The sequence below is a fragment of the Magnolia sinica genome, chromosome 10 (assembly GCF_029962835.1).
Source record: "Magnolia sinica isolate HGM2019 chromosome 10, MsV1, whole genome shotgun sequence".
In the NCBI taxonomy this organism is placed as follows: domain Eukaryota; kingdom Viridiplantae; phylum Streptophyta; class Magnoliopsida; order Magnoliales; family Magnoliaceae; genus Magnolia; species Magnolia sinica.
Genome location: NC_080582.1, coordinates 88,302,189 through 88,317,946, shown reverse-complemented (window position 1 = coordinate 88,317,946; position 15,758 = coordinate 88,302,189). Strand labels below are relative to the sequence as shown.

Genomic DNA, 15,758 nt, shown 5'->3' with positions numbered 1-15,758 from the left:
AGTTTTTCCCCATGTATTGGTATTTTGTTGTTATGGCCATCTTTTCCTTGTTATGTTTCTGTCTTCTTCTTACATTCTTATCTTGATTCCTTATAGAATCTTTGTTATTAATAAAATAATGTTGCAAAATATAGTTGCATTGTAATCATCATCATTTAAGCCTCATCCCAACTAATTGGTGTCGACTACACAAATCCTGTTTCACCATTCCACTTTATCAGGGGCCATAACACACCCTAGCATGAGTTTGGAATGTCATATTGTCAGGATTCATGATGAAAGTTACGGCAAAAGTTTGACACTGGCTGCCAACCTGACACAATCCTCCTTTACTTGGACTTGGGGTCGGGAATGAGAGCACTAAACTCCCAAAAGCGCTATGTAATAGTCTATCATATTGGTTGATTAAAATCAATGAGTTTAATTGCATTGTAATTATACAGGACACACATGGTGGATATGGTGGCGGACCTGGACAGGTAAGTCCTTACCATATGATTGGCACTATTATTTGCTATGGTTAGTTTTGTTATATCTGTGAACAGAATTTCAATTGGAGCTCCTGCTTCATCAATGCATCAACATCTCCATTCAAACCTGCTGTGTTTCTTATATGACTCTCACACTGGTGAATTATAGCATTTTATTGAATTTGTCCTGCAACTGAAAATGCCTCCAAACCCGTTCCATGTTCGTTTTAAATTATGAATAAAAAAGTTACCTCATGCATTAGAGCCAAGGACCTTGTTTCAATAGGCGGAACGGAGCCCATCTACCCAGCTAAAGCAACTAATTGTGACTCGTTCTCCAAGAATGCTAAGAAAATCTTTGTGTGTATGTGGTACTTCAGGTCACATGAGTGCCACTGTCAGGAAACTGAATAGACATAGATTAAGTTAAACTAGACAAAAGTAGATGAAGAGATGATGATGAACTCAAACTTCTCAAGGGAATGATTAAGAAGTGGAAGAAATACTGTTCTTGGGAGGTTGAGGGAGCTAAAGACAGGAATCTTCCTTATATTTGGGTGCTAGACTTAAAGGAGGAAGCAGAGACATTTTCAGAAGAGGAAAAGAACTTGTGGTCACACCTAAAACTTGCATACATAAACAAGATAAAGGAAGAGGAAATCAAGTGATGACAAAGCTCCATGGCATTGTGCTCAAAGGGAGGTGCAGTAACATGAAGCTTTTCCATGTGGTTGCTAGTGCCAGGTGCGGATGTGTTCAGATTCCCAGATGACTACCCGTAACATGTGTAGTGTCTACCTTCAGGATGCTGAGATAGTGGACCATTGACTTATTTCAGTGTTGCTGGGTCATGCAATCTTTGATTGGTCTTTTTTCCTTGGTGTGGCATGAGGGCGATGTCAGCCTTGAAGGAAGAATTTTGTAGAGTCTCTCTTCATGCAGGGTTGTCATTTGGGCTGTGTAATTACAAATGTTTCCTTGATCGGGCTCGCAGTATGGGATGAGGTGTTCCTGAAGGCCAAACCAGATGTGATTGATTGGTCCTTGTCTCTTAGGCCTTCTTCCCACTGTCCTAATTGGGCCTTTTGACCTGTTCTTGTCTGATCTCACGTAACGTTGGGAAGTGGATGTCTCATGTTCAACCTCTTTTGTTCTTTTAATTACATCTCTGCGCCTTTTAAAAATGATGAATCACTTTTTAAACCTAATGATAAATCACTTTTCCAAGCTGAAAGTGGCTCTGAACTGCTATAGATAGTTAAAGATTCCATTTTATTGTTATACTTGACTGATGCTCATTGTACGTACGCTGCCTGGTAGCAATTGCATTGGCCTGTACCTTGGAGGGCTGAAATCAAGTGGGCAGCAGGTTAGAAACTTTTGCCAAGCTACCATGAGAAGCCGACCCCAAATAGCTGGGACAATGCCATGACGATGACGACGGCAACTTGACTGATGCTCATTGAATGGAGCTATTATTATTAAGACTTGGGAGTTGGTCATTACTGATCATTATTGTCATGCCCCAGATTCGGTGACCGGAACTCACAAGAATCCCGATAGCTGATTCCGGCGCTGACAGCCTCCGTAGTACCCCATTCTCAGATTTTGACACCCATTCACCAGGTTCCAATCCTGGGATCTCACAAGGAAGATTTCTATAGCATAATCCATCCATAAAGAGCATACCCAAGATCATAACATAGTAACCACAGATAATAACTACAGGAACAACATCACAAAATCCACTAAGAATTTAAACTTTTACAAGGTACAAGACTCAAAGGGAAATACATAAACAGAATAAGGGAAATCTCCAAAAGGTCCTCGGCACGCTCCAACGCCCTTCCTCAGCTACGACTGCTGCTTAGAATCTCCTGCACGCATCAATCGTGCATAAGCTTATAGAAAGCTTAGAGGGCGGTGTAAAGTGTGTGTAATACCGGTGCCGGGAAAGCAATATCAGAGAATGTGGAAATGCGGCATGAACCATGAATACCATCAATGCCAACAGTTATACCAAGGCTATGCTATACCAAACATGAATGTAGTAAGCTGTACCAAGGCTATGCTATGCAAAATATGAGTACTGGGTGCCATACCAAGGCGATGCACAAGAGGCTTACATAGCCAATGCCATATGCAAGTGCAAATGCGATCATGCCAGTCCTCATATCCAGTCCACATATCCATACAGTTCCACTTTAGGGAAACCACTGGGGTCATACATTGCCAGCCGACTGCCGTTCTCCTAACCGCACAGTTTAGCGAGCGTAAGAGACCTCACTACCCGCTTGTGGATAGCCAATCACCAATATGGCTCGACGGTAGTGGACTCATTCACGAATTGGTCAAACTTAGCCTAGCTATTACCTCCCTCACTCAGGCGGGTAAGGCCATACCCCATCTTAACCGACCACGCTACAGTGGGAGTCACGACTTAATGGTATGAGGCACTCGAGCGCTCATGTTTTCAACTTGGTCCCGGCGTTAAGGCGTCTCCTGGTACCATGAAGGTTTATGAGCTTTCACCCAAGGACATCCTAAGTGCCCTAAATGCTCAAGTAACATTTCCGGTGTCTAAATCCAACCATCTATGATATGCTTGTGGAGGCTACGGCCTTGATGAAGCGAGGGCGAATGTCAATCATACTATGCAATGTCAGATGCATGAATCACACAAACAGCCATGCATCAGTCCCAAGCATCCAACATGCTTAAGAGGAAAACTCCATCACCCACAATATCCTGCTCAATGACATAACCATGATCAATCACATCTCAACCAAGCATGCATATGATGCGTATGGGAGTGGGTCATGAAGATGAACAAAGATGTCAATGCGGTGAAGATGTTCTCTCCTCCTAACCAGTAGGGTCTAGGTAATTAAACAGTTTCCCAAAAGGAATACAACCTCTAGTGGGAGCCTAATAGCCTGGGGTAGCCCACAAGACTAGTATAGACAATGGCATGAACCTAAATAATAAGAATGACCCTAGTAAGGGTCTATGGTGGACCTTTAACCACCTATATATATAAGTGGGCCTACCATGGGGCTACAAATGTAGACATTCAACCACCATTTGTCCCAAGAAGGTAGCCCAATAACATTCTACCAAGAATCAAGGCCCGTGGCCCGAGTATAATAATATAAAGGAAATAGGCAGCTATATACATACCACATACATCACATGTTGGGCCTCAATAAGTGGCTTAAGGCCTACATATATAATAAAGGCCCAAAGGGCAATACATGGCCCAATCCATACCCAATATCATGAGCCCAAAGGGAAGGTTATGGCCCAAGAATAAGGTCACCAAGTCCATACATTATGGTGGGCCTAGTGGGCAGCCCATTATCCCAAACACATGAGCAAGAATCACATCCAAACTAAGCCAATTGGGCCTTACAACCTTAGCCCAAAAATCTAGTAGATTTGGTCGGCAACCAAGGGCCCAACCACACCTATATTTCCATCCCAACCAGCCCAACATAACGGTGGATATAACTCATAAATCCATTGGGCCTAGGTAGGACATTCCAGCCCATTTGGGCCTACAAGATGTCCTAAAAATTTGGCCTACCAAGGCCCTCAAAATCAATTTATATGTGGGCCTCACAAGGCACTAATTAAGCCCAAAAATTAGAGGTAAACATGCATAGTGTGTACACAAAACAACCCTAAGCTTGGTGGGTCCCTCAATCCCCAAAACAATCATCTATATGCAGAAATTTCTAGGTACTTGCTGAAATTTCAGCCCACTCACTTCCTGGTACTGCTGGAGCTCAGAAACTGGTAAACATGAGGTGAATATAAATCCTAGGGTGGCCAGCAATGTACACAGGGGGCCCCACCAGATGGAGGGTGGATGAGCATCACAAAAATCAAATGGGCCTTATTGCTGGACTGCAAGTCCAGCAGCAGCCCATATCAGTGGGCGTCCCAACCATGTGGGCAGTCCAAGGCCTGGATGGCCTGGAATGTTTTGAGGGTTGTTTGATCCCCCATTAATAGGATATTCTTGGAGGTGTGGACCCCGCCTAGATGCATGCCAAGTTTCACCTCCATCTGATCTCATTTGGGCATCCAAAAGTGGGCCAAGAGGGTTGGACAGTCCAGATTTTTCTGGACAGTCCAGCAATACTGTCTGATAAAAACTTAAATTCATAAATTTTTCTGTAAGGGTTGGGTCACTTTTCTGGACCCCACTTGATGTACACATGTTAGGGGATCTTAGCCCCCTATTTTTCAAAATTTTGGAGGTCCTGGACCCACTCTAATGGAGTGCACAAGATGAGGACAGCAATATGTAGTAGCAGAATTTTTAGAAAACCTTGTTGTCCATGATGTCATTGTAGAAGTTTTTGGGCCCCAACCCATTGTTCATTATGGCCATCTTATTGGGGGCCCACCTCTGATGTTTTAGGGCCCATTGGGCCATGATTTTTGGGGGCCACCAAGCTGGGCCAACTGCCCTGCTGGACGTCCCAGCTGGGTTGACGTCCAGCATGGGCTGGCTGTCCCCAACTCTCAGGCCCACTATGATGATGTGTTTCATCTAGCCATTCCCCCCATTTAGTGTGGCCCACGTGGGAGTGTCCACCCCTGGTGGACGTCCACTGTGGAACCCACCTTAACGTATGTGGAGCCCACCTTAACGTATGTATAGTCCAGGCCTTGGACCGCCCACATGGTTGGGACGCCCACTGATATGGGCTGCTGCTGGACTTGCAGTCCAGCAATAAGGCCCATTTGATTTTTGTGATGCTCATCCACCCTCCATCTGGTGGGGCCCCTTGTGCACATTGCTGGCCACCCTAGGATTTATATTCACCTCATGTTTACCAGTTTCTGGGCTCCAGCAGTACCAGGAAGTGAGTGGGCTGAAATTTCAGCAAGTACCCAGAAATTTCTGCATATAGATGATTGTTTTGGGGATTGAGGGGCCCACCAGGCTGAGGGTTGTTTTGTGTACACACTATGCATGTTTACCTCTAATTTTTGGGCTTAATTAGTGCCTTGTGAGGCCCACATATAAATTGATTTTGAGGGCCTTGGTAGGCCAGATTTTTAGGACATCTTGTAGGCCCAAATGGGCTGGAATGTCCTAGCTAGGCCTAGTGGATTTATGGGCTATATCCACTGTTATGTTGGGCTGGTTGGGATGGAAATATAGGTGTGGTTGGGCCCTTGGTTGCCCACCAAATCTACTAGATTTTTGGGCTAAGGTTGTAAGGCCCAATTGGCTTAGCTTGGATGTGATCGTTGCCCATGTGTTTGGGATAATGGGCTGCCCACTAGGCCCACCATAATGTATGGACTTGGTGACCTTATTCTTGGGCCACAACCTTCCCTTTGGGCCCATGATATTGGGTATGGATTGGGCCATGTATTGCCCTTTGGGCCCTTGTTATGTATGTAGGCCTTGGGCCACTTATTGAGGCCTAACTTGTGATGTATGTGGTATGTATATAGCTGCCCATTTCCTTTGTATCATTGTAATTGGGCCACGACCCTTGATTCTTGGTAGAATGTTATTGGGGTACCTTCTTGGGACAAATGGTGGTTGAATGTCCACATTTGTGGCCCCATGGTAGGCCCACTTGTATCTATAGGTGGTTAAAGGTCCACCATAGACCCTTACTAGGGCTATTCTTATTATTTAGGCCCCATGCCATTGTCTATCCTAGTCTTGTGGGCTACCCCAGGCTATTAAGCTCCCACTAGAGGTTGTATTCCTTTTGGAAAACTTTTTAAGTACCTAGACCCTACTGGTTAGGAGGAGAGAACATCTTCACCGCATTGACATCTTTGTTCATCTTCATGACCCGCTTCCATACGCATCATATGCATGCTTGGTTGAGATGTGATTGGTCATGGTTATGCCATTGGGCAGGATTTTATGAGGGATGGAGTTTCCCCTCTTAAGCACGTTGGATGCTTGGGGCTGATGCATGGCTGTTTGTGTGATTCATGCATCTGACATTGCATAGTATGATTGACATTCGCCCTCGCTTCATCAAGGCTGTAGCCTCTACAGGCATGTCATGGATGGCTGGATTTGGACATCGGAAATGTTACTTGAGCATTTAGGGCACTTAGGATGTCCTTGGGTAAAAGCCCCTAAATCTTCATGGTACTAAGAGACGCTTTAACGCCGAGACCGAGTGGAAAACATGAGCGCCCGAGTGCCTTATACCATTAGGCCGCGACTCCCACTGTAGCGTGGTCGATTGAGATGGGGTGTGGCCTTACTCGTCTGAGTGAGGGAGGCAATAGCTCGGCTGAGTTTGACCAACTCGTGAATGACTCCGCTACCGTCGAGCCTCGTTGGTGATTGGCTGTCCACAGGCCGGTAGTGAGGTCTCTTATGCTCGCTATACTGTGCGGCTAGGAGAGCGGCAGTCGGTTGGTAGTGTATTTGACCTCGGTGGTTTCCCTAAAGTGGAACTCTATGGCTATGTGGAATGGATATGAGGACTGACATGATCGCATTTGCACTTGCATATGGTATTGGCTATATAGGCCTCTTGTGCATCGCCTTGGTATGGCGTCTAGTACTCATATGTTGCATAGCATAGCCTTGGTATGACTTACTGCATTCATGCTTGGTATAGCATAGCCTTGGTATGACTGTTGGCATTGATGGTATTCATGGTTCATGCCGCATTTCTGCATTCTCTGATATTGCTTTCCCGACACTGGTATTACACACACTTACACCGCCCTTTAAGCTTTCTATAAGCTTATGCACGATTGATGCGTGCAGGAGGTTCTAGGCAGCAGCCGTAGCTGAGGAGGGGCGTTGGAGCGTGCCGAGGACCTTTTGGAGATTTCCCTTATTCTGTTTATGTATTTTCCTTTAAGTCTTGTACCTTGTAATAGTTTAAATTCTTAGTGGATTTTGTAATGGTGTTCCTGTAGTTATTATCCGTGGTTACGTTGTTATGATCTTAGGTATGCTCTTTATGGATCGGATTATGTTATAGAAATCATCCTTGTGGGATCCCAGGATTGGAACTTGGTGAATGGGTGCCAGGAGCCGAGAATGGGGTATTACGGAGGCTGTCGGCGCCGGATTCGGCTATCGGGATTCTTGTGACTTCCGGTCACCGAATCTGGGGCGTGACAATTACCTTGGGAAACTGAGTATTTCATGCCCTAATATAGTCGCTATTGAGAAATGCCTGGTTGGTTTTGAAATTTAAGATCTAAACACAATTATCCAGTGATGTTCCACTTTTTTTCAACAAGAGCAGCGTTAGCAAGGGTAACATGTGTAACAGATGCTCTCGAATGGGCAATTGCTAGTTTCATGATCATTTCTCTCTTGGTTGTAGTTTCTTATATTTATCTGAATAGAGCTGTCACAGATTCACCAGGTTACATGTTTACATTATACAAGGTTATCTATCTATATTATTGGTTTAGTTACCCATCATGAAGCTCATTTACACCCTGCATGACCAAAATAAAGCTATCAAGGGAGGCAAGCATTCAGTTCACAACCTGCTACTTGGCCGATGCAATCAGCCAGCTCAAGTTCCTATGTTCACACAATTGAAATGGAAAGAAACTAGTTAAAATGTGACAGATTCTCCGCCATTTTAGCATGCTATGGGTGATGCCATGCTCTTTGGACTCTTTATTCCAAGCCTGGCACTTGGCTAGCCTAGGCAAGAAGGCCTCTTCGAGGTGGAGGATTGCTCTTCTCACAGTCATTTGGAATCTTTGGTTAGAAAGAAATGATAGTTGCTTCAGGAATAGAAAGCGCTCTATCCTAGGGGTGATTGAAATGGTTAATTTGTGTATTAGGGAATGGGTGCCTTAATGTGGCAGCTGACATTTCTCATGGAGAATGTTCTGGAACTATTAGAATTTAGAACTACAGTGGTACTGACATTTCTTTAACTTCAACAACTTTTAAGTATTCCACTATTAAAGCTTGTCACTCCAAATGTTTACATTGCTATTGGGTAGCAACATTTTTAGATAGTTTAATGTTTTAAGTTGTAATACCTTTAGACTCCTTTATCTTTCAATCAATCTTTGTTACTCTCTTGTTATCAGAGTATGTATGGTCGTTTTATTTATTTATAGCACAATCATGTCAATTTTATTATGTACATGTGCTTCATTATTTTATTCTAACTGCATAACTTTTTTTTTTTTTTTTGGTATTCTTAATGGACATGCTTGTCTCTATCAGATGCCTCATCTCGCAACAACTTATGCTGCAGTAAATTCACTTATTACCTTGGGTGGTCAAAGGGCTTTGTCGTCAATAAATAGGTGGTCAGTTTGGACTATATTGGTGGCTCACTTTTTGAGTAGTTTTTCATTCTGGAAAGAGTTTTGGTTTGATAGCTCCTGACATTTCAGAGTCACAATGCACATGTTCTTGCTGCGGATGAAAGACCCATCAGGGGCGTTCAGGTTTGGCATAATCTTTTACTGTGCGATTTTTGTTAGTTCCACAAGTTTATATGTATATTCTTACTTGAGCTAAAGCTCACTTGTTTCACTTAAGAACTCCATGAATCTTGTGCATCGTTTATTTAGAGCATATCTAAAATTCCTTAGTATGCATCAAGGAGTTGGAGAAGTCCATGATGACATGAATGGCTGCTTGACCATCACATCTCATTTCCATGGGTTCTTGAATTAAGAAGCCCAATTCACTCATTAGCTTCGTGCACTACAATAACTCGTGAGCAGTGTGATCCATATCCTTGTATTATGCTTCTGCACTTGATTGACTGCTGCCTGTTTTTGCTCTTCCAAGTGCTTAAATCTCCTCCAGCAAACGTGTAGTGCCCTGAAGTTGAGTGACGATTATTCGTATTGCCAACCCAATCTGCATCCAAATAAGCTTCAATCTTCAAATGCCTGCGAGGGGCAATGCCTTTTCTAGGAGATCCCTTCAAGTAATGCATAATCCGTTTTGCCGCTTCTTGATGGGTTGCATGAGGAGAATGCATAAACCGAGTTAGGACACTAATGGCATGAGGAGAATGCATAAACCAAGTCAGGACACTAATGGCATGAGTGATGTTTGAAAGACTAATGGTTAGATAAATCAGCTTCCCAATGATCTTCTGCTAAACCTAGGATCTGGAAGTAGATGTCCATAATCAATTAGGATTTTTAGTTTGGTTCAAAAGGTGTGTTGACTGGCTTGCACCCTAAAAAACTAGTTTCTTCAAGTAAATCTAGTATGTACTTCCGCTGGGAAGGAACTATTCCATGCTTAGATCATGAAACTTTGATGCCAAGGAAAATATCGAGAGGACTAATATCTTTGAGGTCAAAACATTTCCGTAGATGATTTTTTTTTTTCACTTCCACAGTGGCATTTTCATCATCTACAGAGAGAATGATATCATCTACATAAACAATAACTTCCTAAACATGGAATGATTAGAGCCACATCTCTGAAAACAAATGAACCAATGTTAAGGAGAGCACTGCTGAATTTATCGAACCAGGCTCGTGGAGATTGTTTTGAGCCCATACATTGCCTTCTTTAACCAGCAAACCCTGTCTTCCACTTTCGAGTAAATCTTGGTGGTGACATGCACCCTTCGTTTTTATTGAGGAAATAACGAATTGCGTTAAACTTAAGAGGAGGAAAAAGAGTTTCCAATTTACAGAAAAGAGTGAGAAGGTGCAGTGTTAGCTAAAAGGAAAGCAGGGTCTTTAGTGCCCCACTCCCCATAGAAAACGAAGTGTTTAGCCCAGAGAAAAGAGTACTAATCTTCTCAAAATCATTTTAAAAAAAACATCACAGGGAAGTAGACCTTCTCTCGTTAGCCCATTTTAGCACCATCAAGTTACTATTACAGTTCCGATAGTAAGGTGATGGAAATGTGATTGAATCATTATAGATGCCTCTCTCAGCTCCAGCACAGAATCCTGAGCCATTCAAACAACTTGGACAGGGCCCCTTAGCGCCACCATAGATCTGACTTGAGGATCCTAACGAATCCTGCTAATCCCAGCCTTACCCTTCTTCCCAAGACATTTGGCATGGATCTTGAACTTCCCTTCTCTATTAGAATTCTCAGTTGAACTTCTCACCTCTCCTTGACGATGCCTAGGCTGAAAGTTTTCTACCTATTTACTAACTGATCTACATATAAATCTTTAATTATCTTGTGATTAGAGGCCCATAAAATATAATCTCTAACCCTTCCTGAAATGTCTTGAGCTGACTGCCTTTCACCCTAAAAAACACATCTATTTCTTTCAAGCCTTACCTCCCAACATAATGCTGTAGGAAGCAAAAGACCACAAGACTTTCCTTTGGCCACCACCCAACTTCCTACAACTTATTGAATCTTCATGTTCATAGTCCATTCCACACCAAACCATGTCAAGGCACAGACCCAAACAGCATGGGAGAACGGACAGTGAAGCATTGACTGATTAGAAGTCTCCTCCTCACACATACATCATGCATCTATTAGGAACATGGTATTCTGTAACGGTAACAGTGGCTGTAATGGCCACTACTGTTACCTTAAATATGATATGCAAGATTTCAGGCTTAGATCACACCAATTCACAAACAATCACACAAATTCCACATCCCACATGAAAATCCAAACATTCAATTAAAGGGGAATCTATGCGGGTCCAAGCCGACATAGAGGACTGGACCGATAAAATTATAAACCAAACAATGTCAAAGGGAAATAAAATCAACTACTCATGCATAAAATTCAATCCCTAATCCATGGGATTCCCTCATTTCAATTCAAGGAGCCCTAAGGTGATAAAAAGGGGCAAATCAATTAGGGATCATGTAATATAGGGTTAGGATTCATGAAAAAACGGCTATGAGAGGATAAAAGAAGATAAAAACCTGAACCAAAAGATGATCCCGCGTGTGGACAACAGCAACAATGGTCCAGATGGACGTGCGTGTGATCAAGGCCGCACGTGTGTGGGGCCCAGTATTCAGAAAAAGGCCACCTTGGCCTTGGTCAGCCAGGGATGGACTCCAAAACCCCTAAATCTCAGCTCGATCCGATACACGGTTTGTACATGGTGCTCCGCCAAAGTTTCAGCCCTCCTGCAAATGAAGAAATCTGATGCAACAAAAGGACAAATTTGAAGTACGGATGGTGGGGGAAGATGGAAAAAAAAGATGATGGAAGATGGGAGTGAATTGGGATCGATGTGGCTTCGCACCACGGTAGTTAGCCCTTCGAAAAGGGAGGGCTTCGCACCCACTTTTGAATTCTTCCACAACTCACGAAGAGAGCAGAAAAATAAAGCGAAATTTTTATTAACTTCAATGAATGGAAAGAACTACAAAGGGTGCTTATTTATAGGAGAACCCTATACCCAAGAACTCGCACCATGTGCGACACCTATTACTTCAAAGTAAACTAAAATAAAAACCAAATAGAGAAATCTAAAATGTTCACAATGTTCTAAATAATAACAATAAACAAAACCTAAAATATGAAATCAATCCGATGAGTGGGCCACGATCATGAGATCTCATGATGGGCTTTTCTTGACTATCGGGCCCACTTTTCTGAACCAAAACTTGTCTTCTAGCTAGGAGGCCCTCCCTGGACGTCGTCATCGAGCCAGATCGATGGTGGGGTCCTTCTTCTGCGTACGTACGTGCGTAGGGGTGGTGGTGTCCGGGCGTGCGTGTGCACGATGTCCTCATCAACTCTCCCCGGCTGCAAAGATTTCGCCACTGGCGAAATAAAACTCCTGAACCGCTCTAGGATGTCGGGATCAAGTCTCTAAAGCTCCTCCTCAGTGAGTCACGCGCTATCTGAAGCTAGGCGTGACTTCCATTTAACTAGGTATTTCTGAAACCCGCCATCCGACATGGAAATTATCTCATGGTCCAGGATATTCTCTATTTCCTCTCTAGGTGTCTGAAGGCTAGGCATGGGAGGCAGAGGCCGGGAAGAGGCTATGGATCAATGGGTAAATCTAGGGAATCAGGATGGGTGGGCGAAGGGCCGGACAAAGTATCAGTGGGTCCCTGAAAAGCAACTAGATCCTCCACATTGAATGTGTAACTAATTCCCATGGAAAGTAGAAGATCTACCTCATACGCATTGATACCATTTTGCTTTATAATTTTGAAGGGCCCAGCGCTACGCGCGTTAACTTACGAACAGCCCCTGGAGGGTACCGCTCGGGACCATCACAAAGTCTCCAATATTGAACTCTTTGAAACGTCTATGTAGGTCTGTAGAAAATTTGTAATGCTCATTACTAGTAGTGATCTTTCGCCTGATTTCTTGATGCAATGAATGTATGTGATGCGCAAAAGACTCTGCAGACTCTGATGGCCTATGAGACAATGACATGGGGATAAGATCAATAGGTTTCCTAGGCTTATAACTAGTAACGACTTCAAAAGGACTTAGACCGTGTACCTATTGACAGAACTATTGTATGCAAACTCAGCTATAGGTAGTACAACATCCCATGTCCTGGTATGCTCCCCCACTAAACATCGAAGTAAACTCCCTAGGCTCCTATTAACCACCTCAGTCTGGCCATCGGTCTGAGGGTGGTAGGCAGAAGAAAACTGGAGCCTAGTATTCATCATGTGCCATAGTGTCTTCCAAAAGTAACTCATGAATCTCACGTCACGGTCAGACACTATGGTTTTTGGTAACCCATGCAGTTTGACAACTTTACTAAAGAATAGTTTGGCAACATGAGAGGCATCAGAGGTCTTAGAACAAGGAATGAAGTGGGCCATTTTAGAGAAACGGTCCATGACAACGAATATGGAGTCATGCTTTCGAATAGTCTTGGGAAGTCCAAGCATGAAGTCCATACTGATGTCCTGCCAAGGGATGAATGAGACTGGCAAAGGTGTATATAATCCTGTATTCTGTTTCCTCTGCTTTGCCAGTTGACAAGTACGGCATTGCCCTATAATTTTGGCTACGTCCTACTTGAATCTTAGCCAATGAAATCTATCCTCCACTAGGGCAATGGTCTTGTCACGACCGAAATGACCTGCGACCCCCCCTGAATGTAACTCCCAGACAAGAAAATCACGAAGGGAGGTGCATGGTATGCACAAGCGGTCACTCCTAAACAAATATCCGTCCAAAATCAAATACTCACTGTTAGCTCCTGACGGACTCTCTAATAACGACGTATACACAACCCCAAAATCTGGACACTCAAAATACTCTTCTTTGATGCGCTCAAGGCCCGTAACTTCAACACTCATGGAGTTGAGTAATGCGACTCGACGACTCGACTCGTCGGCAGACTTATTCTCTACACCGGCCTTGTGCTTAAGCACAAAAGTGTACTCTTGAAGGAATTGAACCCACTTAGCGTGCCTGGGGCTTAATTTCTTCTGAGAGTTCAAGTATCTTAAGGCCTTGTGATCTGAGAACAAGATGAACTCTTACGATAACAAGTAATATCGTTAATAGCGTAGTGATTGCACTACCATGTATAATTCCTTATCCTAGGTGGAATATCTTTGCTTCGCCTCATTCAGTTTCTCACTAAAAAGGGTGACAGAGTGCCCTTCCTAGCTAAGTACTCTTCCTATGCCGACTCCTGATGCGTCCATGTGATTTCAAAAGCTTTTAAAAAATCTAGAAGTCACTGGAGCTTCGGTCATCTTGACCTTTATCTCCTTGAAGGCTTTTGAGGCGGCCTTTGTCCATTGAAAATCTTCCTTTTTTATGTAGCCCATGATGGGAGCGACAATGGAACTAAAGCCTCGAATGAACCGCCTATAAAAAGTGGCTAAGCCATGAAAGCTGCGCACCTCATGAATATTGCGGGGTTCAGGCCAATTAACGATGGCCTTGACCTTCTCGGGATCCGCCGATACGCCCTCAGCTGACACAATAAAACCTAAGAAGATCACACTACTAGACAAGAACGCGCACTTCTTTAGGTTGGCGTACAACTTCTCGGCCCTAAGGATCCCACAAACCTGCCTCAAATGGTTGAGGTGTTGCTCCTTAGTCATGCTATAAATCAAGATATCATCAAAGTATACGACCAAGAACTTCCCCATAAAGGGCCTCAACACTTGGATCATCACATGCATGAAAGTGCTTGGGGCGTTAGTTAACCCAAAAGGCATAACTAGCCACTCATATAACCCATCCTTTGTCTTGAAGGCCGTCTTCCACTCATCACCAGGGCGTACACAGATTTGATGATAACCACTTTTGAGGTTAGTTTTTGAGAAGATAGTAGCATTGGCCATCATATCCAACATGTCATTAAGATGAGGTATGCGAAATCGATACTTGACTATAAATTTGTTGATGGCCCTATTATCAACACATCCTCCATGTACCATCCTTCTTAGGTGTAAGAAGGGCGGGCATGGCACACAGGCTCATGCTCTCTCGAATGAAACCCTTCTTTAGAAGTTTGTCAATCTGCCTCTTCAACTCAGCATGCTCCATTGGGTTCATTCCGTAATGTGGGAGGTTTGGTAGAGTCGCCCCAGGGATGCTGTATATCCCTCATAGGGGGAAGCTCATTCGGTAGATCATCAGGAAAAACATCATAAAACTTATGCACTACCTGAATGGCCTCGGTGGGTAACTCTACACTAGCCTTTGGTACACTCTTCATAGCCACAAGGGCTTATATCATCGAGTCCGCCTCCGTTTCTCGCACAAAGTCTTTGGCGTTCAGAATATGGAGAGGTTTAGACTTGGACTTCGACCCATTCAATTCTTTTGAGGTGTTCACACCACTCTGTGTGGTGGACTCTTTTGCAGTAGTGTTCTTGGGTGGCAATGGATTTAGCTTGACCTTCTTGCCCTCGAACCAGAATGTACACACATTTGAACGACCAAATATGGTAACATCCCTGTCATAGAGCTACGGCCTACCCAGAATGACATGGCCCACATCCATAGGAACAACATCACACCAAATTGTGTCTTTATAAGATCCGAACTGAATAGGGACAAGACAGTGGTGCGAGACTGGAATGGATGTTTCATCAACCCAGGAGACTCTATAGGGCTGAGGATGGGCTTCCAGCTTCAAGCCCAAACGACTCACAGTGCTAGTCGATGCCACGTTGGCACAACTACCACTATCCACGATCATCTTACAGCTCTTTTCCCCACATTTTGCATAAGTGTAGAAGATCGTGTTGCGGTGCCAGTCATCAGTGTTCTTGGCTTGAGCTAGGGCGCAACGCACAATTGGGAGGGTCAAAGACTCTTGTGCTCCCTCTTCCTTATCACTAGGGGTTCCGACTCGCTCATATTCCTCCTCCTCACTATCACTCTC

The 15,758-nt window shown here is 43.8% G+C and overlaps 1 protein-coding gene across 2 annotated transcripts in view; it reads left to right on the top strand.

Annotated features, from left to right (window-relative positions):
* The window catches only part of LOC131217686 (protein farnesyltransferase subunit beta), a 53,023-nt gene that overhangs the window by 12,920 nt on the left and 24,345 nt on the right, over window positions 1-15,758 (top strand). Inside the window, exons 4-6 of one of the 2 annotated variants that reach the window (XM_058212655.1) lie at window positions 444-479; window positions 8,683-8,765; window positions 8,856-8,909. In XM_058212655.1, coding sequence (XP_058068638.1) covers window positions 444-479; window positions 8,683-8,765; window positions 8,856-8,909 — 173 coding nt within the window. The remainder of the gene's footprint in view (window positions 1-443; window positions 480-8,682; window positions 8,766-8,855; window positions 8,910-15,758) is intronic. The other variant, XM_058212656.1, reaches the window with a different exon arrangement.